At 47.3% G+C, this 24,542-nt stretch overlaps 1 protein-coding gene across 1 annotated transcript in view; it reads right to left on the minus strand.

The window, feature by feature from the left end:
• Nucleotides 1-4,306: 4,306 nt before the first annotated feature.
• PODXL (podocalyxin like) overlaps nt 4,307-24,542 on the minus strand; it is an 88,918-nt gene continuing 68,682 nt past the window's right edge. The window contains exons 3-8 of the mRNA XM_016188614.2: nt 21,009-21,244; nt 20,299-20,370; nt 12,894-13,041; nt 12,280-12,341; nt 10,167-10,334; nt 4,307-8,094 (exon numbers count right to left, since the gene is read on the minus strand). Coding sequence (XP_016044100.2) covers nt 7,897-8,094; nt 10,167-10,334; nt 12,280-12,341; nt 12,894-13,041; nt 20,299-20,370; nt 21,009-21,244 — 884 coding nt within the window. The 3' untranslated portion in view covers nt 4,307-7,896. The remainder of the gene's footprint in view (nt 8,095-10,166; nt 10,335-12,279; nt 12,342-12,893; nt 13,042-20,298; nt 20,371-21,008; nt 21,245-24,542) is intronic.

Raw genomic sequence — 24,542 nt, forward strand, 5'->3', positions numbered from 1 at the left:
TTTAAATCCTTTTTAAAAATGTATTTATTTATTCCCTTTTTGCTGCCCTTGTTGTTTTATTGTTGTAGCTATTATTGTTGTTGTTATTGATGTTGTTGTTGTTGGACAGGACAGAGAAATGGAGAGAGGAGGGGAAGACAGAGAGGAGGAGAGAAAGACACCTGCAGACCTGCTTCAGTGCTTGTGAAGCAACTTCCCTGCAGGTGGGGAGCCGGGGGCTCGAACTGGGATCCTTGCACTTTGTACTACTTGGGACTAACCCAGTGCGCCACCGCCCCACCCCCCTTCATTGTCTTTATTTATCTAAAAAAATTTTATTTATCTTGATAGAACAGAGAGAAATTGAGAGGGGAAGGGTAGACAGAGTGAAAGAGAGACAACAGCAGCCCTGCTTCACTGCTTGTGAAGCTTTCCCCATGTAGCTGGGGACCAGGGCCTTGAACCTGGGTCCTTGCGTATGGTAACATGTGCGTTCAGTCAGTGTGCCACCACCTCCCCTCACCTTTTTTTTTTTTTATCTTTTTAATCTGTAAGTCCTTAGGTCTTTTTTTTTTTTTATTTTAGTATCTTTATTTATTTATTGACTAGAGACAGCCAGAAATTGAGAGGAAGGGGGAGATAGAGAGGGTGAGAGACAGAGAGACACCTACAGCACTGTTTCACCACTTGTGAAACTTTCCCCCTGCAGGTAGGGAACCAGGGGATTGAACCTGGGTCCTTGCGCACTGTAACATGTGCGCTCAACCAAGTGCGCCACCACCTGGTCCCTTATAAGTCCTTAGGTCTTAAAAAAAAACACTAGTGATCTGATACTAACACTAGTGATACTAATACTAGTATCTACCACTAGTATTAATTATAACAGCCATTCCTTATTTACTCTCCCCCCACCCCCTTAGGGTATAAGAGTACATAGTTTGGGAGGAAGGCTTATAAACCGGGGGAGGTTTTTTTTTTTTAATTTATTTTATTTATTTATTCCCTTTTGTTGCCCTTGTTGTTTTATTGTTGTAGTTATTATTGTTGTTGTCATTGTTGGATAAGACAGAGAGAAATGGAGAGAGGAGGGGAAGACAGAGAGGAGGAGAGAAAGCTAGACACCTGCAGACCTGCTTCACCGCCTGTGAAGTGACTCCCCTGCAGGTGGGGAGCCGGGGTTTGAACCGGGATCCTTATGCCGGTCCTTGTGCTTTGCGCCACCTGCGCTTAACCTGCTGCGCTACAGCCCGACTCCCCTGGGGGAGGTTTTTAAAAAATATTTATTTATTCCATTTTCTAGCCCTTGTTTTTTATTGTTGTAGTCATTGTTGTTGTTATTGCTATCGTCATTGTTGGATAGGACAGAGAGAAATGGAGAGAGGAGGGGAAGACAGAGAGTGGGAGAGAAAGATAGACACCTACAGACCTGCTTCACCACCTGTGAAGTGACTCCCCTGCAGGTGGGGAGCCGGGGGCTCGAACCTGGATCCTTATGCTGGTCCTTGCGTTTTGCGCCACCGTGAGCTTAAAGGTTTTTAAGTTTTATAAGTGACAAAGAGGCATAGCAAATTAAAAACAAAACAAAAACACGCCAACAGGAACAGGGTGCCTCTGGGCTAGCGGCTGGGGCAGGGAGCAGGGTGAATGACCTCTTCAGGAAGAGAATGGAGCCTGAGGTCTCAAGTGCAGCCAGCAATAATCTGTGAGTCATTCTCTTCTTAGAACAGACAGCCTTCAACAGAGCCAAGGGCCTGTGGAGTTCCTGGTCCTTGCAGCCCTTTCTGTACCCTGGCAGACTCTTCAAGTTAACCTCAAAATACCCTTGGACTCAGCTAGGGCCTACCCTTTAGGGCGTTAACTGCCTCTCAGTATGTTCATGTAAAAGGAAAAGCATATCCTATAACCCACAGTTGTGTCCTAGAAGTGTGATTGGTTGTGGTGGTGGTACTGAGGCAGGGGAGGCAGGGTTTCAGGGAGAAGCCTACTATGTTGCCATTTACATAGTTGTGTCAGGGGTTGGGCAGTGGAAGACCCAGTAAAGCACATGTTTGAGTATGCAAGGACCTGGGTTCAAGTTCCTGGACCCTACCTGCAGTGGGGGAAGCTTCATAGACAGTGAAACAGTGCTTCAAGTTTCTCCCTTTTCTCTTCCCTTCTCCATCCAATAAGTAAAACAAAGAGTTACATCATCTCAAAAATGAATTGTTTCTGTGCTTAACTTCCCAATTATATATAATGTATATATAATTAGGACAGGTCCTAATTATATATACATTAAAAAAAAAAGTTGTGTGGGGCTGGAGAGATAGCATATAAAAGACTTATGTAAAAAGACTTTTAGAGGGCCAGGTAGTGATGCGCTTGCTTAAGCGCACATATCACCATGCACCAACCAGGATCTGGGTTCAAGCCCCTGATCCCTACCTGCAAGGAGGACGCTTCATATGCAATGAAGCGGGTCTGCAGGTGTTTATCTTTCTCTCTCGGTCTCTAGTTCCTCTCCCTTCTCAATTTCTCTGTCTTGTCAAATACAAATAAAGTAGAAGGAAATAAAAAAAAAAAAGGCCACCAGGACAGCGGATTCGTAGCACCAGCATCAAACCCCAGCAATAACTCTGGTGGCAAAATAATAACAATAGATTTTCATTCCTAAAGTTCCAGGGTCCCAGGTTCAATCCCCTGCACCACCATAAGTTGGAACTGAACAGTGCTCTGGTGTATCTGTTTTTCATTAAAATAAAACAAATGTATGTATATGTATATTGAGTTTTATGGTTGGCTTTGGAGGTGGTGCAGTTGAGGGGCACAGGCTTTTTGTGCTTGGGGTCTCAAGTCTGAACTCTGTTACTACATATACCAGATAGATGTTCTGGTTCTTCCTCTCTCATAAACAAATAAAGACATCTTTTTTTTTTTTTATTCCGCTTTTCAGTGTTCTAAGTTTAGGATCCCAGGCAAACAGAAGAGGTTGGAAGCCAGATTCACTGCACAGGTAGGTCCCCTGCTGCAAGCTGGCAATGAGCCTTTCCCCTTTAACAGGTGCACAGGCTTTTGTACAGAATAGCCCCCTGGGCCAAGAAGGGAACCAGACAGTCTCGAAGTGATTCCAAGTGATTCCTTTTGGCATTTTGGGGAAGCTCCTCGTTTCTCCCTATACCTCTAGGTAAGGGGTGGGCTGAGGCTTCTTGGGACAAGCAAACAAATCCTTACAAATGCTAGAATGGGGATAACTCCTTTTTAAAAAGATCCTTTTTGCACGTAGCGCGAAGTGCAAGGACCTGCCTAAGGATCCTGGTTCGAGTCCCTGGCTCTCCACCTGCAGGTGAGTTGCTTCACAGGCGGTGAAGCAGGTCTGCAGGTGTCTTATCTTTCTTCCCCCCCCTCCATTTCTCTGTCCTATTAACAATGATGACATCAATAACAACAATAACAACTACAACAACAGTAAAAAACAAGGGCAACAAAAGGGAAAATAAATAAATAAAAAGATCTTTTTATGGGGCCAGGTGGTGGTGCAGCTGGTTAAATGCACTTGCTACTATGTACACACACCAGAGTTTAACCCTTGATCCCCATCCCCAACTGCAGAGGTGAGGTGGAGGGGGAACGTCAAGTGGCAAAGCAATGCTACAGGTGTCTCTTTTCTCCCCCCCTCAATTTCTGTCTTATCAGATAAAAGATCAGGTTGTAAAAAAAATTAAAAGATCCTTTTAAAAAGTATTTATTTTATTTATTTATTTCCTTTTGTTGCCCTTGTTGTTTTATTGTTGTTGTTGTTATTGATGTCATCGTTGTTGGGTAGGACAAAGAGAAACGGAGAGAGGAGAAGAAGACAGAGACTGAGAGAGAAAGATAGACACCTGCAGACCTGCTTCACCGCCTGTGAAGCGACTCACCTTCAGGTGGGGAAAAAAGGTCTTTTTACACCAGGATAGCACAGTGGTTATTCACTGAACTTCCATCCCTGAGGCCCAGAGGTCCCAGGTTCAGTTCCCGGCACCACCATGAGTCACCTTTGGGATCTTTGCTGGTGGAAGGATAAAGTGTTGAAGAAGTCATGTTGTAGAGGAATGAGGTCTCCTGAACTAACTTAAGAGACAGTCTCCACCTCCAGTTTCCCTGCTCTGCAGTCTGGACCCTCTAGCTCCGTTGGGAGAACCGCTGGCCACACTCACCAGGGTGTCTCGTCTCCTTCATGGTTCAGTGACAAGCCTCATGCACAAGTTAAAAAAAAAAAAAAAAGACAACCAGCAAAAACAAAACAGAACTAATAGAAAATCAGCCGAACCAAACCAAACTAAACAAAATACCAGGGCATGGACCAGTGTACACAAAAGCACTTTAATTGACAGTATACAATTTTCCAAAATATGCTTTCGTAAGAAAAAAATGGCAATAATTAGATAGTCTTTACAAACCAGTTTCTCAGTAAATGCCAGTGTACTGCAGACCCCTGTTCTCTAAGACACATGGCTTCCCCCCAATCTTCTGGGCAAAGGGTCGGAAACATCCACAAATAACAGTAAGCTCCACATCCCATAGGACAGTCGCTCCCAGCCCCTGGTGTGTAGCACTGTCACACCGGAAAGAACCACCTAGTGACAAACCTGGGAGAGCCTGTCCTTCCCTTTCCCTGGCCCCTTAGATCCTTAGCCCAGCTAGCAGAGAACCCATGGTTCAAAGCTCATTCAGGAAGAAATTGTTTGTTGGCAGAAGGCATTGTTCATTAAGTCAGCCCTAAATAACCGAGGAGGGTCCTAGCTTTGTCTCCACCGCTTCTCTACCCTTACTGCAGGAGGAGCAAGGAAGGAAACTCGGTTCATCACCCCCTTGGGTCTGCCCTTAGTTTTCTGATTCCTTCTAGAGCACACAGCACGACACTGCACAACCTTTGGGCCTGAGTTTGAATCTGTTTCCTGTCACTAACTTTATGCTTTTGATTTGGGCTAAATCACTTTACCCTTCTGGACTTTGCACCCTTTCTTTTCTGTAAAAAAGATGGAACTGGGTCTCTAAAACCCTCTCCCTAAGACAAGAATATCACTTTCTATCCAGTGTTTAATGACTCCAGTAAATCTGACTAGGACTTTTCATGGAGGGGTGGAAGGTAGGGTAGGCTTGAAGGGTCATACTTAAAAAAAAATAATAATAATTAAAAATGCTTCATCTGCAAGACAAATCTTTTGCCATCAGCCTGTCTCATATTCCATTTTTCATGAACGAAAAACCAGAAGCTTATCATGGCTAGTAAAATAGATATTTACATTCCTATTCAGCACAGGGGAGGAAGAACAAAACAACAACAAAAAAAGCCATTCCCTTAGCTAAACAAAAAACTTCCCCAAAATATATTCACTTAAAGCAGTGCAGGGGGGTTGACATGTGACCCCAATATTTACATTACCCCCATATATGTATAGATGTATCAACTTGAACTAGCTTTTCCAAGTTTCTCCAGTATATTGTTCAAGAGGATAAAGCTTCAGAAGTAGTTTAAATAAACTTTCTTAGCAAGAAGGGATGCAGAGGCTCCTGTGATGTGGCTAGATTAGATTAAACTCATATTCTGTTCCACCACGCCAAGAATATTCCAGACTCATCCCTCAACACCCCTGCTCCTCTCCCACCCACCTGTATACATGTGTCCCAGGGGACCTTGTCCCAACACCCGGAGTCTGGGCTGGGCTAGCATTTGGGGCTTGACACTGAAATGAGTATCTGACCATCTCTCTTGGCCAATGATGTGCTTCGAATCCAGTAGAGATCCTAGTGTTCTTGTCTCAGCCCCAGAATCTGCATTACAGGATATTGTTTAGAACCGCACACGGTGTAGGATAAAGATGCTGACAAGGCTGATGGCCTTTGATGACACAGATGTCTGGTGGCATAAACAGACCTCAGCATTTCTCTCCCCGAGAAATTCTAGGTAAGTCTCTAGTTAGTGTGTAGTGTGTGTGTGTGTGTGTGTGTGTGTGTGTGTGTGTGTGTAAGCAGAGGTCTGGCTGGTGAGGTGTGGCCAAGAAGAGACCAACTTTTGGGCAGGGAGGAAGCTAACAGCCTTTGCCTCAGCCTAGCGAGATTTCCACCATTTCCTCCTCACTGGGTACTGACCCTGTACTGCCCAGTCTCTCAGTTCTAGATGACCAGGGCAATACTTGGGGCTTATACTTGATACTTGGGGCTCCTTGGTAGCCTAGCATCTCCCTCAGCTCTTGAGAAGCTCACGTGGGGAGTAAGGGGGTGGGCTTCCTTGCCCCCTCCCCTAGGATAGCAAAGGTGTAAGACTTCACAGAACCATTCAGCCAGGGCATGGTGTCGAGCTTCCTCCTAAGCCCCCACCCCCCTGCCCTCTCTCACAAAGTCACCTTGCCCGAAGCAGATGGCCTGTTCCATGGGCCTGAAATGACAAGTGTTCTTCTAAGTCATCCAGACCCTTGGTTATAGCCAGTACCAGGGAATTTAAGCCCTGGAATAAAAGCCCAAGACCCAAGGCCAGAAAGAACCCCACAAGGCATTCCATCTGAGGCTCCCCATACCCCAGAATTTCATTGGTGAAAGGGGGGACAAGACAGTGCTATTTCCCTGAGATGCCACCAGAGCATCTGGAGGAGAAGTGGGGAGCCCCACAGGGGGCAGAGAGAAGGACATAGCCCAGTGACCAGGGACAGAGTGCCAACCCTGGGTGTGTGTGTGTGTGTGTGTGTGTGTGTGTGTGTCTGTGTGTGTGTGCTGTTCTTTACAATGCGTTCTTGGCCACTACTGCCCAGTGACACATAGGAGCCAGAGTTGGGGGTGAGGTGGGGAGTGCTAAGGGAACAGTCTCCCCAGCAATCTGAGCTTTGGCTTTCGGTAGATGGGGAGGAAAGACAGACAGACAAACATGACAAGACTTTGCTCGGTGATGAACAGGCCCTGAGTTTCCTATGGAATGGAGAGGCAAGCCTTGCCTCCTGGGCTGTTTCCGTGGATTGTCTCTGAAGACGTGTGTGCTGACGGGGGTCCCAGGGAGGGAGGAGCCTGTCCTAAAGCTACAGCCCTGATAACCTGCCTGGTTATCCCCACTCTCCGGGCCCCAAGAGGCGGACAGTGAGCCTTGGAACAGGGCCAGGAGCTGTCATAGATTCCAGTCCCCAGCACAGGGTGGGAGAACCAGAGTGCTCTGGGGGAGCCACTTATAGATGGGGGTGTGGGTGGTCCAAGACCACCCTGATCTGGGAGGGGGTTAGGGGGTGGAGGGCACCCAATTCTGTCTCCACCTGTAGCTGTCCCTTCAGCAAACCTGCTTCACACTGGAAGTCAGTTCCAAGCTCACTGTGTAAATGCAAGAAAAGCAGAACTCAGAATCAGGAGTTCTAGGTTACAAATGATATGAGCCCCTAAAGCCCTGGGACAAAGTGAGGAGCGGAAGGAGGACAGAGGCGATGACAGGAGCACTGGCAGACAGGGCTGGGAAGGAGAGCCCACTGGCCCTGGAGCTGGGCCTCCTCTCCTGTCCACACCCCATCTGCCAGTCTAGGGAGCTTCAGCCCTGAGCACTGGACTGAAGAAAGGGATCATCTGGGCTGTCCTCCTGCCTCTGGCCAGAGCCACCTCCTGTGTGGAATGTAGTGGGTTCTCCCAGGAGCTTCCCAAGGTCTGACCTGGCTCCTTCCCTACTCCCTCTCTCCCTGCAGCGTGAGCTCTGGCACTAGTGGGCTATCTTACAAGAGGAATCTAGACAGAATGTGACTTGTTCAGCTTGGGGTGGGGGGGAGGGGTGGAAGGAAAAAAGTAAGGCCCCTGTGGGGGGGGGATTGAGAGGAGGGACCCCCACCCCTCGAAGTCTTGGAGTTCTCCTCAGATCTCCCCCTCCTGTGCAGGGAGCATCCTCCTCCCCGTCTCCACGGCACTTGAGGCGGTCACGTGGCTGCCCACGGGTTAGAGGTGCGTGTCTTCCTCCTCGTCCAGGTCATCCTTGGTCAGGTTGTCCAGAGGGACGATCCAGCTGTCCCCCAGCTCCCCGTTCAGGCTGACCACCTTCTTCTCCTGCATCTCTGAGGAGGTCTCCATCACTTCTAGTGTGGGGTTGTCATGGTAACCGTTCTCCACCGTCTGCAGCTCCTCTGTGAGTCGTTGCTTGTGTGGGGGAGACAGGATTCTTGTGGGTGACTGGCCCAAACTCACAGGTACCCCCACCCCATCCAGGACCTCCAATTTGGAGGACGTGAGGCCACCTGGCCCACTGGCCAATCTCATTAGGAGGAGCAGCTGAGGGCTTGCCCACTACAGTCCCCAGCAACCCCTGTCCTTCGCCCTGCTGGCCACCAGCTAAGTCTGTGGAGGTGGAATCTGCTCTCCAAGAGGCCTCCACTCTCTCACCCCTTCCCTCCCTTTCTTGCCCCATAAACCTCTATCTCATGCTTCACCCCAGCCTGAGGAAGTGGGAAGGCTTCTGTGCCATCAGATAGGCACAGAGCCACCTCTTCTTTGGTGAAGACCTATCTAGACAGTGCTTCCTCCCTGGCTTTATGGACAACGTGGCCTGGCGGCTTTGGAGCAACGCAACTGAACTTTAAGTAAGGCAGAGGGCAAAAGCACTGGTCTTTCCTTCACCCCAGAGGCTGAAAACTCAAGATGGATTTAATTCGAGGTCCAGATCTGCATCAGTGGATCCACCCAGTCAGTATCCAGGTGGCTGGCTGAATCTACAGTTGCAGAAACTAGGAAAAGAAAAGAAAAATCTATCATAACTGGACCCACCATTTAAATTTCTGTTCTTTAAGGATTAATGGCACACTGATCTAGAAATTCTGTTTCAACTGCTACAGGACAAGGCTAGGGCTGGGCTCTTTGCTTTTCTTCTCTTTTCTTTTCTTTTTGCCACCAGAGCTATTGCTGGGACTCAATGCCTACAAGATGAAAATCCACAAATCCACTGTTGCTGGGGGCCATTTTTCACCCTTTTTCTTTCCTTTTTGACAGCTACAGAGAGAAGTTGAGAGGGGACAGAAGAGAGAGAGACAGAGACAGAGACAGAGAGAGAGAGAGAGAGAGAGAGAGAACAAGTGAGCTGTAGCCCTGCTTCCCTCTGCAGGTGGGGATCACGGGCTTAAGCCCAGATCTTTGTGGACTGTAATGTGTGAGCTCTACCAGGTATCTCACTTCCATGTTGACTTTTTTTTTTCCCTCCAGGGTTATCACTGGGGCTTGGCGCCTGCACAACAAATCCACTGCTTCTGGAGGCCATCCTTTTTCCATTGTTGTTGTTTTTGCTGTTGTTGTTGGATAGGTCAGAGAGAAATCAAGAGAAGGAGAAGACAGAGAGGGGAGAAAAAGACAAGACACCTGCAGACCTGCTTCACCACCTGTGAAGTGACCCCGCTGCAGGTGGGGAGCTGGGGGCTTGAACCGGGATCCTTGTGCCAGTCCTTGCGCTTTGCGCTATGTGTGCTTAACTTGGTGCACTACTGCCCGGTCTCCCTGGCTGACTTTTTTTTTTTTTAAAGTGCTCTGTGGTGTACCATCAAGGATGAGAAGTACAGATCCGGGTGGGATTCTAGAAGCAATGAGGAAACTTCTAGAAAAGTGAATGAAAGAATGTGTGGCTTGATAGCTGCGCCCTGACCTGTTCCTATTGGATCTCCACAGTGGTTCTGTAGAAGTTAACCCAGCTGGGGAGTCGGGCTGTAGCGCAGCGGGTTAAGCACAGGTGGCGCAAAGCACAAGGACCGGCATAAGGATCCCGGTTCGAGCCCCCGGCTCCCCACCTGCAGGGGAGTCGCTTCACAGGCGGTGAAGCAGGTCTGCATGTGTCTATCTTTCTCTCCTCTCTGTCTTCCCCATCTCTCTCCATTTCTCTCTGTCCTATCAAACAACAACAACAATAATAATAACTACAACAATAAAACAACAAGGGCAACAAAAGGGAATAAATAAATAAAATAAATATTAAAAAAAAAAAAGAAAAAGAAGTTAACCCAGCTGGCAGGCAGGGGCCTGATTCTCCAAGTCCCAACACTGGCTGACATGCTCAGTTCACACAGATGACAACAGCCACCCCCACCCCTGCGTCTTTCTTCGTCCCTTTCTGTCAGGGGGGGCAGTGTCCAGCAGAAATTCCCCCGAGGCCCCCAGGCTTTCTCCTTCGACATGGGGCGTGTGGCAGTAGGGTGAGAGCACCAGGGCTCCGGGTGCAGGGGGCAGCTCACCTGGTCCTTCCTCTGAGACAGGCGCTGGTGGCAGCAGCCGTAGATGGCCGCCACGAGGAGCAGGAAGGAGGCCATGCAGACGATGGTGATGATGAGTGGCATGCTGAAGCGGTCCTCCGCCTCTTCTGGGGGACCCTGCTCCCCCAGCCGCATGTCACTGATGCCCGCCTGGCCACAGAGGAGAGCATGCCTGAGCGGGCGCTGCCAGGAGGTGCCCTAGAACCCTCAGCTGAACTCCCCAACTCCCATGTCTCTGCGGGCTTCCTTCCTTTCTTTTTTTTTTATTTAAATAGGGTACTGGGGTGTGGCATCAAGGCTTTGGACATGTGCAGCCAGGCTGAGTAGCCTCCTTGGCCCAAGCCCCCCCCCCCTTTTTTTGCCTCCAGGGTTATTGCTGGGGCTGGGTGCCTGCACCATGAATCCACTGCTCCTGCAGGCTATTTTTTCCCCTTGTTGTTTATCATTGTTGTTGTTATTGTTGTTCTTATTGCTGTCATTGTTGCTGGATAGGACAGAGAGAAATCAAGAGAGGGGAAGACAGAGAGGGGGAGAGAAAGATAGACACCTGCAGATCTGCTTCACCGCCTGTGAGGCAACTCCCCTGCAAATGGGGAGCCAGGAGATCGAACCAGGATCCTTACGCTGGTCCTTTGCACCATGTGTACTTAACCCGCTGCGCTACTGCCTGGCCCCTCCCAACCCCTTTTTAATTCAGAGAGAGAGAGAGACAGCAAGACAGAGAAGAGAGAAATGGAATAGAGGGAGTGGGGAGGTAGTATAATGGTTCTACAAAGACTCTCATCCCTGAGGCTCTGATGTCCCAGGTTCAATGTGCAAGAATACAATAAACCAGGAGCTGAGTAGTGCCCTGGCATCTCTCTCCCTTCCTCTTTCCTTCTATCTTATGCTTGAGAGTCCAATGCTTTATTCACTGTGCCACCTCCCAAAACTCTCTCTCCCCCTCTCTCTCTCTTCTGCCACCAGGGTTATCACTGGGGCTTGGTGTCTGTATGGTGAATCCACTGTTCCCAGTGACCTTTTTTTTTAAATTTTATTTATTCCCTTTTGTTGCCCTTGTTGTTTTCCAGTGACCATTTTTTTAAAAAAAAAATTTATTTATTTATTTATTTATTGCTTGCCTCCAGGGTTATCGCTGAAGCTCAGTGCCTGCACTACAAATCCAATGCTCCTGGAGACCATTTCCCCCCCATTTTTGTTGCCTTATTCATTTATTTATTATTGGATAGAGACAGAGAGAAATTGAAAGGGGAGGAAGAGATAGGGAGAGAAACAGACAGAGACACCTGCAGAAATGCTCTTCTATTTTATTTTTATTTTGCTTCATCACTTGAGAAACTTAAGCTTCCCCGAATCAGTGGGTAGTGGGGTCTCAAACCCAGGTCCTTGCACATGGTAATGTGTATGCTTAACCAGGTGCACCACCACCAGGCCGCCCCTTTCTCTCTCTACATATGTATTTTTCTCATTAAATAAATTCTCATAAAATAAATTACACACACACACACACACACACACACACACACACACACACACACACACACACAAAATGAAACAGAAAGGGGGACACACACAGAAGAGACAAAGAGAAGACAGAACAGACAGGGAAACAGCACAACACAGTTTGATCATCCATGGGGCTTGCCCTGGTGCCGGGGCTTGAACCCAGAGCCCTGTGCCTGGTAAGTCATACACTTTGTGGAGTGTGCTATCTCCCAGTCCCTATTTATGAGCTCTTCTATTTTATTTTTATTTTTAAAAATTATTTATTTTAATGAGAGATATACAGAGGGAAAGATTCAGAGAGAGAGACCAGAGCATTACTCAGTTCTATCTTATGGTGGTGCTAGAGATTGAACCCGGGGCCTCAGAGCTTCAGGCATGAGAGCCTTTTGTGCTTAACTAATATGCTGTTTCCCGAGCCCCTTATGAGCTCTTCTATGCAGGGCTTTCTGGGGTCGTTTCCACCCGCCTCTCAGAAAGCTTCCACAGAAAGACACAAAGCCATGTGGACCCATGCGGACAAGCCAGGGCCAGGCTCCTGCCCCAGCGGCCCAGCACATGGGAGAGGGTGGAGGGAAGGGCGGGCACTCACCACTTTCAGGTCATCCCACTTGTCCTTCAGCAACTCAAACACTTCCTTGGGAGGGAGCTTTGCTGTGGGGGAGGAGAAGAGAGGCAGTTTCAGGGCTGAACCAGGAGAGCATGGCAGTGGATGGATGGACACTGGGTCCCCCAGGAGGCAGAGGGGGACAGCCTACACCTCCATCTCTGGGGTCCCTTTGGGGCAGCCCTGGGTTATGGTGTGGCTTTATACAGTGTGGCCTACCCCTGGGCCCCAGACCCCTCTCCCCATCATGGTCCCATCATTTATTTATTTATTTATATTTATTTTCCTTTTTGTTGCCCTTGTTGTCTTAAAAAAATTATTGTTGTTATTGATGTCATCATTGTTGGATAGGACAAGAGAGAAATGGAGAGAGGAGGGGAAGACAGAGAGGGGGAGAAAAAGTTAGACACCTGCAGACCTGCTTCATCGCCTGTGAAGCGATTCTCCTGCAAGTGGGGAGCCGGGGGCCAGAACCAGATCCTTCTGCCAGTCCTTGCACTTTGCGCCACATGCGCTTAACCCACTGTGCCTGACTCCCCACCGTCCCATCTTGGCCCCATGGAAGACCTCAGCTCACTCCCCCCTGGGCCCCAACTCACTTCTGATGGTGATCTCTTTGATAGCCACAAAATCATTTTCTGGAACAGGTGCCAGCCGCAGAATGCATTCATCTCGACGAGAGTCAAAGCTGGGTTTGGCTGCCTGGCACACAAGTTTGACCAAGTTGTCATCTGGAAGGCTCTTGACCTACCATAGGGAGAGAACAGGGGTGCTTGTCAGCTGGAGGAACATGTCAACAGCCATGGCTTGGTGGGGGAGGGGGTACCTTTTGAGGCAAAGGCTGGGTGAAGGCTGTCACCTGGCAGGAACCCAGTTACCTCTCCAGCCTTGCTTGCCCTGTCCTCATCTACTCCATGCCCCTCAATTGCTGGGATCTGGGGTTTCATGGCGGATGTAGGATAGAAAAGATTACTTTAGGGGGCCAGGCAATGGCGTGCCCAATTAAGCACACATAGTACTAAACATAAGGACCAGGAAAAGGATCCCGGTTTGAGTCCCTGGGCTCCTCACAGGGGGGAATGCTTCACAAGCAACAAAGCAGGTCTGCAGGTGTCTATCTTTCACTCCCCCTCTCTCTATCTCCCTTCCTCTCTCAAGTTTTCTTTGTCAAATGCAATAAAATGGGGGAAAAGGCAGCAGTGGATTTGTAGTGCTGGCACCAAGCCACAGCGATAACCCTGAAGGTATAAAAGAAAAGGGGGGGGGGAGGAATTACTTTATAGGAAAAAAGGAAGGACATTTGGAAGTAGTAATAGGAGTAGGTGTGACTTAGAAAGGAAGTAAAGGCAGCAATATAGAAAAAATGAGTGATAGGGAGTTGGGCAATAGCGCAGAGGGTTAAGCGCAGGTGGTGCCTAGTGCAAGGACTGGCATGAGGATCCCGGTTCGAGCCCCTGGTTCCCCACGTGCAGAGGAGTCGCTTCACAGGCGGTGAAGCAGGTCTGCAGGTGTTTGTTTATCTTTCTCTCCCCTCCTCTCTCCATTTCTCTCTGTCCTATCCAACAACAACAACATCAATAACAACATTACTAGCTACAACAATAAAGTCAATAAGGGCAATAAAAGGGAATATATACATAAATATTAAAATAAATAAAAATTTTTTTAATAAAGAAAAAAATGGGTGATATCAAGTGGAGCTATATCAAATTGGAAAGCTTCTACATATCAGAAGAAAATTCCATAAGAATGGGAAAGCCAGCAAATGGGAAAAGATATTTGAACACTACACCAGACAAGCAGTCTATATCAAACATCTATGAAGAACTCATCCAGTTCAACAAAAAGAAAACAAGAACAAAGCAGTTAAAAAAAAAGTGGGCAGAAGATATGAGTAGACGGTTCTCTAAAGAGATACCCATGGCCCACAGACACATGTGGAAATGCTCCAAACACACTGAGATTCCACCTCACAGCTGTGAGAATGGGCTCCATCAATGAAACACGAGGAGAGGATGTGGAGAGAGGGGAACTCAACTACACAGCTGGTGTATGGAGAACAGTGTGGAGAATCCTTAGTCAGATACAAAGGGAAGCATCTTATGGTCCAGCAATTCCACTCCTAGGCATTAACCCAAAAGGTATAATAAGAACACTGGTTTTAAAGGCTACATCCAACCCCGTGTTTATAGCAGCTTGATTCACAATAGCAAAAACCTGGAAACAGCCAAAATGTCCTTTGACAGATGACTGGATAAAAAAGTTATGGGACATATGCTCAATTTGAGATAAGGTGGATGGAATTGGAGAAGACTGTGCTCAGTGAAGCAAGTAAGGAGGTGAAGGACAACTACAGAATGCTTTCATTCATGTGCGGAATATAGAGAATCGAACATACCGATGTAGGACAAAAAAATGTCAACCTCTATCTAAGACTGGGAGAACTAACAGTGGTTATTTACAGGGGTGGGGATCTGGACACAGACCTTTGGGAGTGGTGAAGGGAGGGGGGAAGGAGACATAGTGCAATAAATAAATAAAAATTCATTAATATAAAAAATAGAACCATGTCCCCACCTGCAGGGGAGTCGCTTCACTGGCGGTGAAGCAAGTCTGCAGTTGTCTGTCTTTCTCTCCCCCTCCTCTCTCCATTTCTCTGTCCTATCCAACAATAATGACTGTTGTATGCTTTACATTGGGTAGTTTTCCCCCGCCAAGAGAATTGGATCAGTCCAGTTAGTTTCGCGGGCCGCTTAGCCCCGCCCCTAGGAACCCGGCCTGAGTTACAGAGTTCCACAGTTGGAGAGTTCCTGAGTTCTAGAGTAAGAGAGAGTGCTTGGTGCCACCGCGGGGGCAGCAGAGAGTTCCAGAGTTCCAGAGTTTCAGAGTTCGAGAGTTGCAGAGTAAGAGAGAGTTCCTGAGTTTCAGAGTTCGGGAGAGTGCTTGCGCTGCCGCAAAGAGACAGCAGAGTTCTGTTTGGTGATTAGTTTGGTTTAGTTTATGAATCATTGTTCCTGAATAAAGAAATACAGCTTCCCTGCCCAGCCGTATGCCTCTGGTCGTCTCTGTTACCCGCCCGTGAAGCCAGCCCGGCCAGCAAGAGCCTCCGAATTTTAACAACAAAATGACATCAATAATAACTACAACAATAAAACAAGGGCAACAAAAGGGAATAAATAAATATTTTTAAAAAATAGAACTGTGATGACCAGATGCTACACGTGACAGTTATGACTACCCTATTCACAAGAGCCAAAATATAGAATCAAACTAAATGCCCGTCAACATATGATTGGATAAGGAGTTACAGGGTATATACTCAACGAAATATTACTTTGCTATTAGAAAAGATGATATTGTGTCACTCAAGACAAAACAGATGGGAACTGAAGGTTATAATAGTAAACGAAATAAATGACAGGCAACTACTCATGCAGACTATAAATAACAAGAGCAAGCAAACTTGCGAAGAGCAATAATAACCAAGTTAACTCTTAGACTTTGTGAAAAATATCGTGGTTATCAAAGGGAATGAAGGAGAGGAGACGAGATGAGACACATAGAGGGTTCTCTAAGAAAAGAAGGAGGTGGCAGAGGAGGAAGAGAAGGAGAAGAAGAAGAGAGAAGAAAAAAAAAGGATGATATGGAGTGAACTCATAGCTATAACCTTGGGAGAAGAATTGTATCTGCTGGAGGGGGATATGGAACCTGGTGGTGGGAATAGTGTGGAATTATACCTTTATTATCTTATAATTTTGTAAATCACTAAAAAAAAAAATCACGGGAATCAGGCTGTAGCGCAGCGGGTTAAGCGCACATGGCGCAAAGCACAAGGACCTACATAAGGATTCTGGTTCGAGCCCCCAGCTCCCCACCTGCAGGGGAGTCGCTTCATAGGTGGTGAAGCAGGTCTGCAGGTGTCTATCTTTCTCTCCCCTTCTCTATCTTCCCCTCCTCTCTCCATTTCTCTCTGTGCTATCCAACAACGATGACATCAACAACAACAACAACTTCGACAATAAAAAGGGCAACAAAAGGGAATAAATAAATAAAATAAAAAACATTTAAAAAATTACTTCATCACATCATTGACAGTGAGAGGAGAAATCCAGAGGGCAAGCATACAATGTACATCTTGCAATGAGGTTTTGCTATGTGTTCAAAGTGCGGACTGCTTCCTTCACCTGCTTACTGGGTATGGGTCCATAGATTGAGGTTAACATCTTAAGAGTGTACATAATTAATAATCTTTTAGTATGTAAGCCTTTCTATATCAGACTTGTGATCTCCAATTCTAATGCTTAGATCAGATGCTAACTCTGGACATTAACCCAAGGATGTAGGCATACTTCAGGGGTATTAGGTGAGGCCTCTTTTAGCCTGGAGGGTCTTTTTACCTGCTGTCTGATACTAGCCAGAAATCCCTGGATGCCCAGACAAAACCACAGAGGAGGCAAAGAATTTCTGATATATTTGGTCTTATACTTACCTGTTAGTAATTAGATAAGTAGGTAATATAGGTAATCGACATTAGGAATCCCAGGGTTCCCGGGGAGTCGGGCGGTAGTGCAGTATGTTAAACCCAAGTGGCACAAAGCTCAAGAACCGGCTGAAGGATCCCGGTTCGAGCCCCTGGCTCCCCACCTGCAAGGGAGTTGCTTCACAGGCGGTGAAGCAGGTCTGCAGGTGTCTATCTTTCTCTTTCCTCTCTGTCTTCCCCTCCTCTCTCCATTTCTCTCTGTCCTATCCAACAACAATAATAACATCAATAACAATAATAACATCAATAACAGCCTACACCTCCATCAATAACAATAATAACTATAATGACATCAATAACAATAATAACTATAATAATACAACAAGGGCAACAAAAGGGGAAATAAATAAATAAAATATTTTTAAAAAAGAAGTTAAGTATGAATCCCAGGGTTCCCGACATTCACTCTTGTGCTCCTGAAAGTTCTGACCTGATGCCCTTTGTCCCCTGCCTCCATGGACCAGAGAAGCCATCCCCAGCAGCCTCCAGGGATGCCTGTACCATCTGCCCCCATTCCCTGGGCCTCAGGTTTCCAACCCCTCGTTCTCAGTTCAAGTTTCAAGCTCCCCAGGGTCCTCACACCGAAACATGTATCCCTGTTCCTTTTGCAAACTGCCCCCTCATAATGCATGCTTTTGCAAAGTTCACTTGGAAAAGCCCAGCAAAATAGAGTCCTCAAGTTTGGGAAGATGGCTCCAGAGGTACAATGCAGGATGCACAAGCAAAATAGAACCCCACTCACCCCACCCCACCAAAGAAAACAGCTGTGAGAAAATAAATACAGGTGGCCAAAAAAGGGCTCGTCTCTTTGAACTGTGAGGCTTGGCTCTAGTTCCAGAACACCTTGGAGGCACTTGCAATGATAAGCACTGACCAGGAGAGGGCATTATGGAGCCATGTAGAGCAATACCAAGGCTAAGAGAGCACCAGGGACTAGGGTTTAGCCATCTGCAAACAGTGCACAGTGAGGCTGTCATACACACACGTCCTCACATGTTTGCGCGCGCGCACACACACACACACACACACACACACACACACACACACACACCCCACTTAGAGTGAAAGAGCAGTTGTTAGCAGGGGTATCCTGGCAAGCCAGGGCTCTTGATTCTTCTTGCGAACACGGCACCCAGTAATACTGGTTCAGAAAATAAAAATAACTCAACTGGTTAAGCATACCAGTTCTGGGTTCAATCCCCAGTGGGGGGGGGGGGGTTGTGAGGGGGAGGATTTAGTGGCGACACACCTGTTTGAGCACACACATCAATCACCAGGTACAAAGACTGTACAAACCCTCAGTCCCCATCTGCAGGGGAGGAAATTTCACGAGCGGTGAAGCAGGTCTGCAGGTGCCTCTTATTCTCTCCCTTATTCTCTCCTTCTCTATCTCTACCTTCATCTCAATTTGTCTCTGGCCTCTCAGAAAATTAAAAATTTAAAAAATTAGGGGACAGGACAGTGGGACATCAGGTTGAGTGCAAGAACCAGGGTTTGACTCCCTGGCTCCCACCTTTGGGGGACACTTTATGAAGCAGGTCTGCAGGTGTCCTTTTTTTCTGACGTCAGAGTTATCACTGGGGCTAGGTGATGGCACTACACATTCACTGCTCCTGGTGACCTTTTTTTTTTTTTTTTTCATTTTTGTCTTCTATGACAGAGAGAAATTGAGAGATGAGGGGAAGATAGAGAAGGAGAAAGATAGACACCTGCAGACCTGTTTCACCACTTGTGAAGCGATCTTGCTGCAGGTGGCGACTTGTTCGCTCTCTATCTTCCCCTCCCCTCTCAATTTCTCTCTGTCCTATCAAATAAAGTAGAAAAGGGGGAAAACGGGGTAGGGGTAGATAGCATAATGGTTATGCAAAGAGACTGTCATGCCTGAGGCTCCCAAAGTTCCAGGTTCAATCCTCTGCACCACCATAAGCCGGAGCTGATCAATGCTCTGGGGAAAATGTGTGGGGTGGGGATGACCATTGGTGAGGTGGATTTGTAGTGCCAGCACCAAGCCCCAGTGACGGTAACAGTGGTCTAATTTTTTTAATTAAAAATTAAATTAAATTAAAGGGTGTAGAAATAGCATAATGGTAATGCAAAGAGACTCAAGCTTGAGGCTCCAAAGTCCCAGGTTCCAGCCCCCCTACACACACACACACACACACACACACACCATAAGCCAGAGCAGAACAGTGTTTTCGTGTCTCTCTCTATATCTCTCATTAAAATAAAATACATGAACAAATAATACAAAACAGACCCATTAGACAGGGAAAGTTAGGCAAACTAAGTCTCTCATTTCCTCCCTTCCTTACCTCCCTCCCCTGTCAGAGAATGAACTCGGGGGGGCTGGGCAGTGGCGCTTCTGGTTAAACACGCATAGTTTTATTATGTGCAAGGATTCCTGAACAAGGACTCAAGCTTGAGCCTCCAATCCCCATCTGCATATCTGTAGGTGTCTTTCTCACTTTCCCTCTCTCAGTTTCTTTCTGTCCTATCCAATAAAATAGAGAGGAAAAGAAAAAACCGCTGGGAGCAGTGGATTCTTTTTCTTTGTTTTTTGTTTTCAGGGTTATCACTGGGGCTTGGTGCCTGCACCACAAATCCACTGCTCCTGGAAGCTATTTTTTCCTTTTTGTTGTCCTTGTTTTATTGTTGTGGTTATTACTGTTGTTGTTGGATAGAACAGAGAGAAATGGAAAGAGGGGGGGAAGACAGAGAGGGGGAGAGAAAGACAGACACCTGCAGACCTGCTTCACCTCCTGTGAAGCGACCCCTCCTGCAGGGGGAGAGCCGGGGCTGGAACCGGGATCCTTATGCGGGTTCTTGCACTTTGCCACCATATGCCCTTAACCGCTGTGCTACCACCTAACCCCCAAGCAGCGAATTCTTAATGCCTGCACCAAGCCCCAGTGACAGAGAGAGAGAGAGAGAGATTGGGGATAAGTGATACTTCAGGCTGGTCTCCTTGGCTCAATCCTCCCAAGGCATTTTTTTTTTAAAGAGAGAGAATAATTTGAGCGGCTAAGAGAGCGAGACCCTGGCACTGTTCAACCATCCATGAAGATTCCCCCATGACCAGGTACAGGGTGAGGTGCACAACAGGAGGGACTTGGGGGCCAGGTAGTGCCTGGCCCCCAAGTCCCTCCTTTTCAACACAGGTCCACTTATCAGAGTCACAGCCAGAGCTCCAGGCAGACGTCGAGACTCCCAGGAACAGGATGTCCCATCCTCTGGGCTTGACAGGAAGTGAGCTGGGAGACCCAGGTAATACCCTATCCCTGTCCCTGACTAAGAAACTCATGGTGAGAAGGGATCACCACTCACCACCTGGAGGAATTGTGGGAGGAAAGGCAGCCCCCTGAGAAGAAACACCACTGTTCCTCCCTCCTTCCTCAGTCCCACTACCGCTGGGGCCCACACCATGGGAGGAAGGTGGGAGGGGTTCGCGTCGGCAAGTCACTCACACAGACATCCGGGGTGGTGAGGTTCAGGACCAGCATGTACTCTGTCAGCTTCTCGGAGTGCTCACACTCCACCTAGAAGGAACCACTGGCATCAGTGGGGTCGGGAGTTGAGCCTAAATGGACCTATCTGTGGCTTTCCCCCTCCCTCCCTCCATCCCTCCCATGGGAAACTGAAGACATGGCTGGGCCAGCTTGTTGCTTGTCCCACTGCTCAAATCAGAACCCAGCCAAGTTAGGTTCATCCCAGTGAAGCCCTGGGCTTGGAGAACAAGCTTGATTCCCAGAGACACTTCTAGCTCAATTATTATTATTATTATTATGATTATTGTAGAGACAGCCAGAAATTGAGAGAGGAGGGGGAGATAGAGAGGGAGAGATACAGAGAGAAAACCTGCAACCTTGCTTCACCACTTGTGAAGCTTTCTCCCTGCAGGTGGGGACCAGGGGCTTGAACCTGGGTCCTTGTGCACTGTAATGTGAGCGCTTAACCAGGTGAGCCAATGCCTGGCCCCTAGATTTTTTTTTTTAATGATTATGTGCATGCACAACAGCACCACATCTGTGCTTATTTCTTTTTCTTTTGTTTTTATTTTCGTTCAAGAGAGAAACCACATCACTGCTGGGATACACACACACACACACACACACAATCTGATGAGCTATTTTGGTCCCTGGACCCTGGCCTTTGCCGCACCCCCGAATGGCATTACCCTCGTGCTAGGAGTCGGAGTGGGAGAAGAGTGGTGGGAGTAGGGGACAGTTGAAGCCAGTGGAGTATTGGAGCCTGTGCTCCCCCCAAAGTCATGAGTGGCCACGGATCCGGGTGAAGGGCTTGCAGGCTGTGTGGTCTCAGAGGAAGGGGTCCTGGGGACAGCATGAGAGGTTCTGGTGACACCTGGCAGCTGGCTGCTGGTAGGCTGGCTTCCTGGTAGGGCAACTGTTGTCGCTGTGAAGGGGGAAAGCAAAGGGGAGACAATGAGTGTGGTCTCTGGGAGGGAGAGTCTGCCTTGTGGTACTTCTCGGGTTCTTTGGGTTTACTTCCCAGAAGGGGCTAGTCCAGTGGACATAGGCTACAAGCTGGAGGGAGCGAATGCTAGGGAAGAAGAGGCCAATGGAGGGCCAGGTGGTGGCATGGAGGCATGGCCAATGGAGGGCCCGACTGAGTGCACATGGTACCATGTGCAAGGATCCAAGTTCGAGCCCCCACCAGCAGGGGGAGAAGAGTTTCACCAGCAGTGAAGCAGGGCTGCAGGTATCTCTCCTCTCCACCATCATCTGCCTCCTCTCTCAATTTCTCTCTGTCCTATAAAACATTATTATTTAAAAAAAAAAAAAGAAAAAAGAAGAAGAGGCCAACGGGGGTCAGGAGGGCAATTCCCATCATGCCTTGCAGGAGGGTTCAGACTGGAAGAAGCTGATAAAGACAAGGTGTCAGCAGGCCTGGGAATGTTAACGAGCACGTACTTCCATGGAGGGACTTTAATAAGTGCTTCCAAAATACACTAGTCATCTTTGAGCGGCCTACTCATTTAGTGACCACTCACAGTACTGACCAGCTCTGGGATGCATGGCGCTTGTGGCCACAGAATGGAATTCTGGACGTGGAAAATGGCAGCCCAGAGACTCAGCCTCCAGAGCCGCATTTCACAGATCCCCTCATAGATTCAGTTCTGTTCCCTCAGTGGTCAGTAACACTAGTTTCTTTCCTTCTTCCTTCCTTCCCTTTTAAATTATTTATTCCCTTTTGTTACCCTTGTTTTTATTGTTGTTGTTATTAATGTCATTGTTGCTGGATAGGACAGAGAGAAATGGAGAGAGGAGGGGAAGACAGAGAGGGGGAGAGAAAGACAGACACCTGCAGACCTGCTTCACCACCTGTGAAGCGACTCCCTTGCAAGTGGGGAGCCGGGGGCTCGAACCAGAATCCTTACGTAGGTCCTTGTGCTTTGTGCCATGTGCGCTTAACCCGCTGCGCTACAGCCCAACTCCCATTTTCTTTCTCTCTCTCTCTCTCTCTCTTTCTTTTCTTTTTTTTTTTTTTTGCCTTATTGCTAGGGCTTGGTGCCTGCACTACATTTGCACTGCTCCTGAGGCCATTAAAAAATTTTTTTTTGGATAGGACAGAGAGAAATTGAGAGGATAGGGGAAGATAGACACCTGAAGACCTGCTTCATTGCTTATGAAGTGGACCTCCCCTTCCCCGCAGGTGGGGAGCCGGGGGCTCAAACTAGGATCTTTGTGCCGATCCTTGCACTTAGTACTATGTGCAACTAACCTTGTGAGCCACTGCCTGGCCTGACCCTAGTATTTTCTATTAAAAAAAATTTTATGGGAGTTGGGCGATAGCGCAGTGGGTTAAGCGCAGGTGGCACAAAGCACACGGACTGGCGTTAAGGATCCTGGTTCGAGCCCCTGGCTCCCCATCTGCAGGGGAGTCACTTCACAAGCAGTGAAGCAGGTCTGCAGGTGTCTCTCTTTCTCTACCCCTCTCTGTCTTCCCCTCCTCTCTCCATTTCTCTCTGTCCTATCCAACAATGACAACAACAATAATAACTACAACAATAAAACAACAAGGGCAACAAAAGGGAATAAATATATAAAATAATCTTTTTATTATCTTTATCAGAGACAGCCAGAAATTGAGAAGGTAGGAGGAGATAGATAGAAAGAGAGGCACCTGCAGCACTGCTTCACCACTCACAAAGCTTTCCCCCTGCAGGTGGGGGTTGGGGGGTTCAAACCCGGGTCCTTGTGCACTGTAACATGTGTGCCCAGCCAGGTGCGCCACCACCCGGCACCGACACTGGTATTTTCCATCTTTATATCTGTACCTCATTGTACATTCCACTGTACAATTTATTGCCTCTATTTTTATTTATTTTATTTTTGTTGTTTTTCTTTATTTATTTTGGATAGAGACAAAGAAATTGATAGGGAAGGAGGAGATGAAGAAGAGAGAAAGACACCTGCAGCACTCTTTCATCACTCAAGAAGTGTTCCCCTTGCAAGTGGAGACTGGGGGCTCAAACATGGGTCCTTTTGCACTATAATGTATGCATTCAACCAAGTATGCCACCGCCAAGACAGTTACTGCCTCTACTACAATATACAGTGCACTACTTAACGAGCATTTAAGCATTATATATATATACATATACATATATATATATATATATATATATATATCCTATTTTATTTGATAGGACAGAGATAAATTGAGGGGAAGAGGGAGATAGAGAAGAAGAAGAGAGAGACAGACAGACAACTGCAGACCTGCTTCACTGCTCTTGAAGCTTCCCCCTGCAGGTGGGGAGTGGGGGCTCAAACCTGGATCCTTGTGCATGGCGATGTGTGTGCTCAACCGGATGTGGTACAAACCAGCCCCCAAGCACATGTTTAAAATGCTACAACCAGGAGTCAGGCGGTAGCGCAGTAGGTTAAATGCAAGTGGCGCAAAGCGCAAGGATGCCGGTTCGAGCCCCCCTGTCTCACTACCTGCAGTAGAGTTGCTTCACAGGTGGTGAAGCAGGTCTGCAGGTGTCTATCTTTCTCTCCCCCTCTGTCTTCCCCTCTTCTCTCCATTTCTCTCTTTCCTATCCAACAACAATAACATCAATAACAACAATAACTACAATAATAAAAATAACAAGGGCAATAAAAGGGAATAAGTAAATAAATATAAAAAAGTTAAAAAAGAAAGAAAATAAAAAATAAAATGCTACAACCAATTTTTTTTTTTTTTTGCTACAACCGATATTAAAGGTGATATTAACCTCTCTAAAGATAATGGCAAAACCACTCCCAGTCCAGCCCATCATGCCGGAAATCCTGGTAAAGGGTGGCTTCTCGCTTAGGGAACCTGGTCATTAAGTAAGGACCACTGTTTTTCTTTCTTTCTTTCTTTCTTTCTTTCTTTCTTTCTTTCTTTCTTTCTTTCTCTCCTTTCCTCCTTTTCTTTTCCCTAAAGATTTTATTTATTATGGGCCGAGAGACGGCACACCTGGCTAAGCACACACATTACACTGTACAAGGACACAGGCTTAAGCCTCTGGTCCCCACTTGGAAGGGGAGAGCTTCACGAGGAGTGAAGCAGGGTGCAGGTGTCTCTCTCTACCCCTCTCCTCTCAGTTTCTCCCTGTCTCTATCCAATAATAAATAAAAATTTTTAAAGAAAGAGTTTGTATTCTAAAAAAGAAAAAAGGTTTATTTACTTATTATTAAGAGAGATAGGAGGGTGGGAGAAG

The sequence above is a fragment of the Erinaceus europaeus genome, chromosome 8 (genome assembly GCF_950295315.1).
Source record: "Erinaceus europaeus chromosome 8, mEriEur2.1, whole genome shotgun sequence".
In the NCBI taxonomy this organism is placed as follows: domain Eukaryota; kingdom Metazoa; phylum Chordata; class Mammalia; order Eulipotyphla; family Erinaceidae; genus Erinaceus; species Erinaceus europaeus.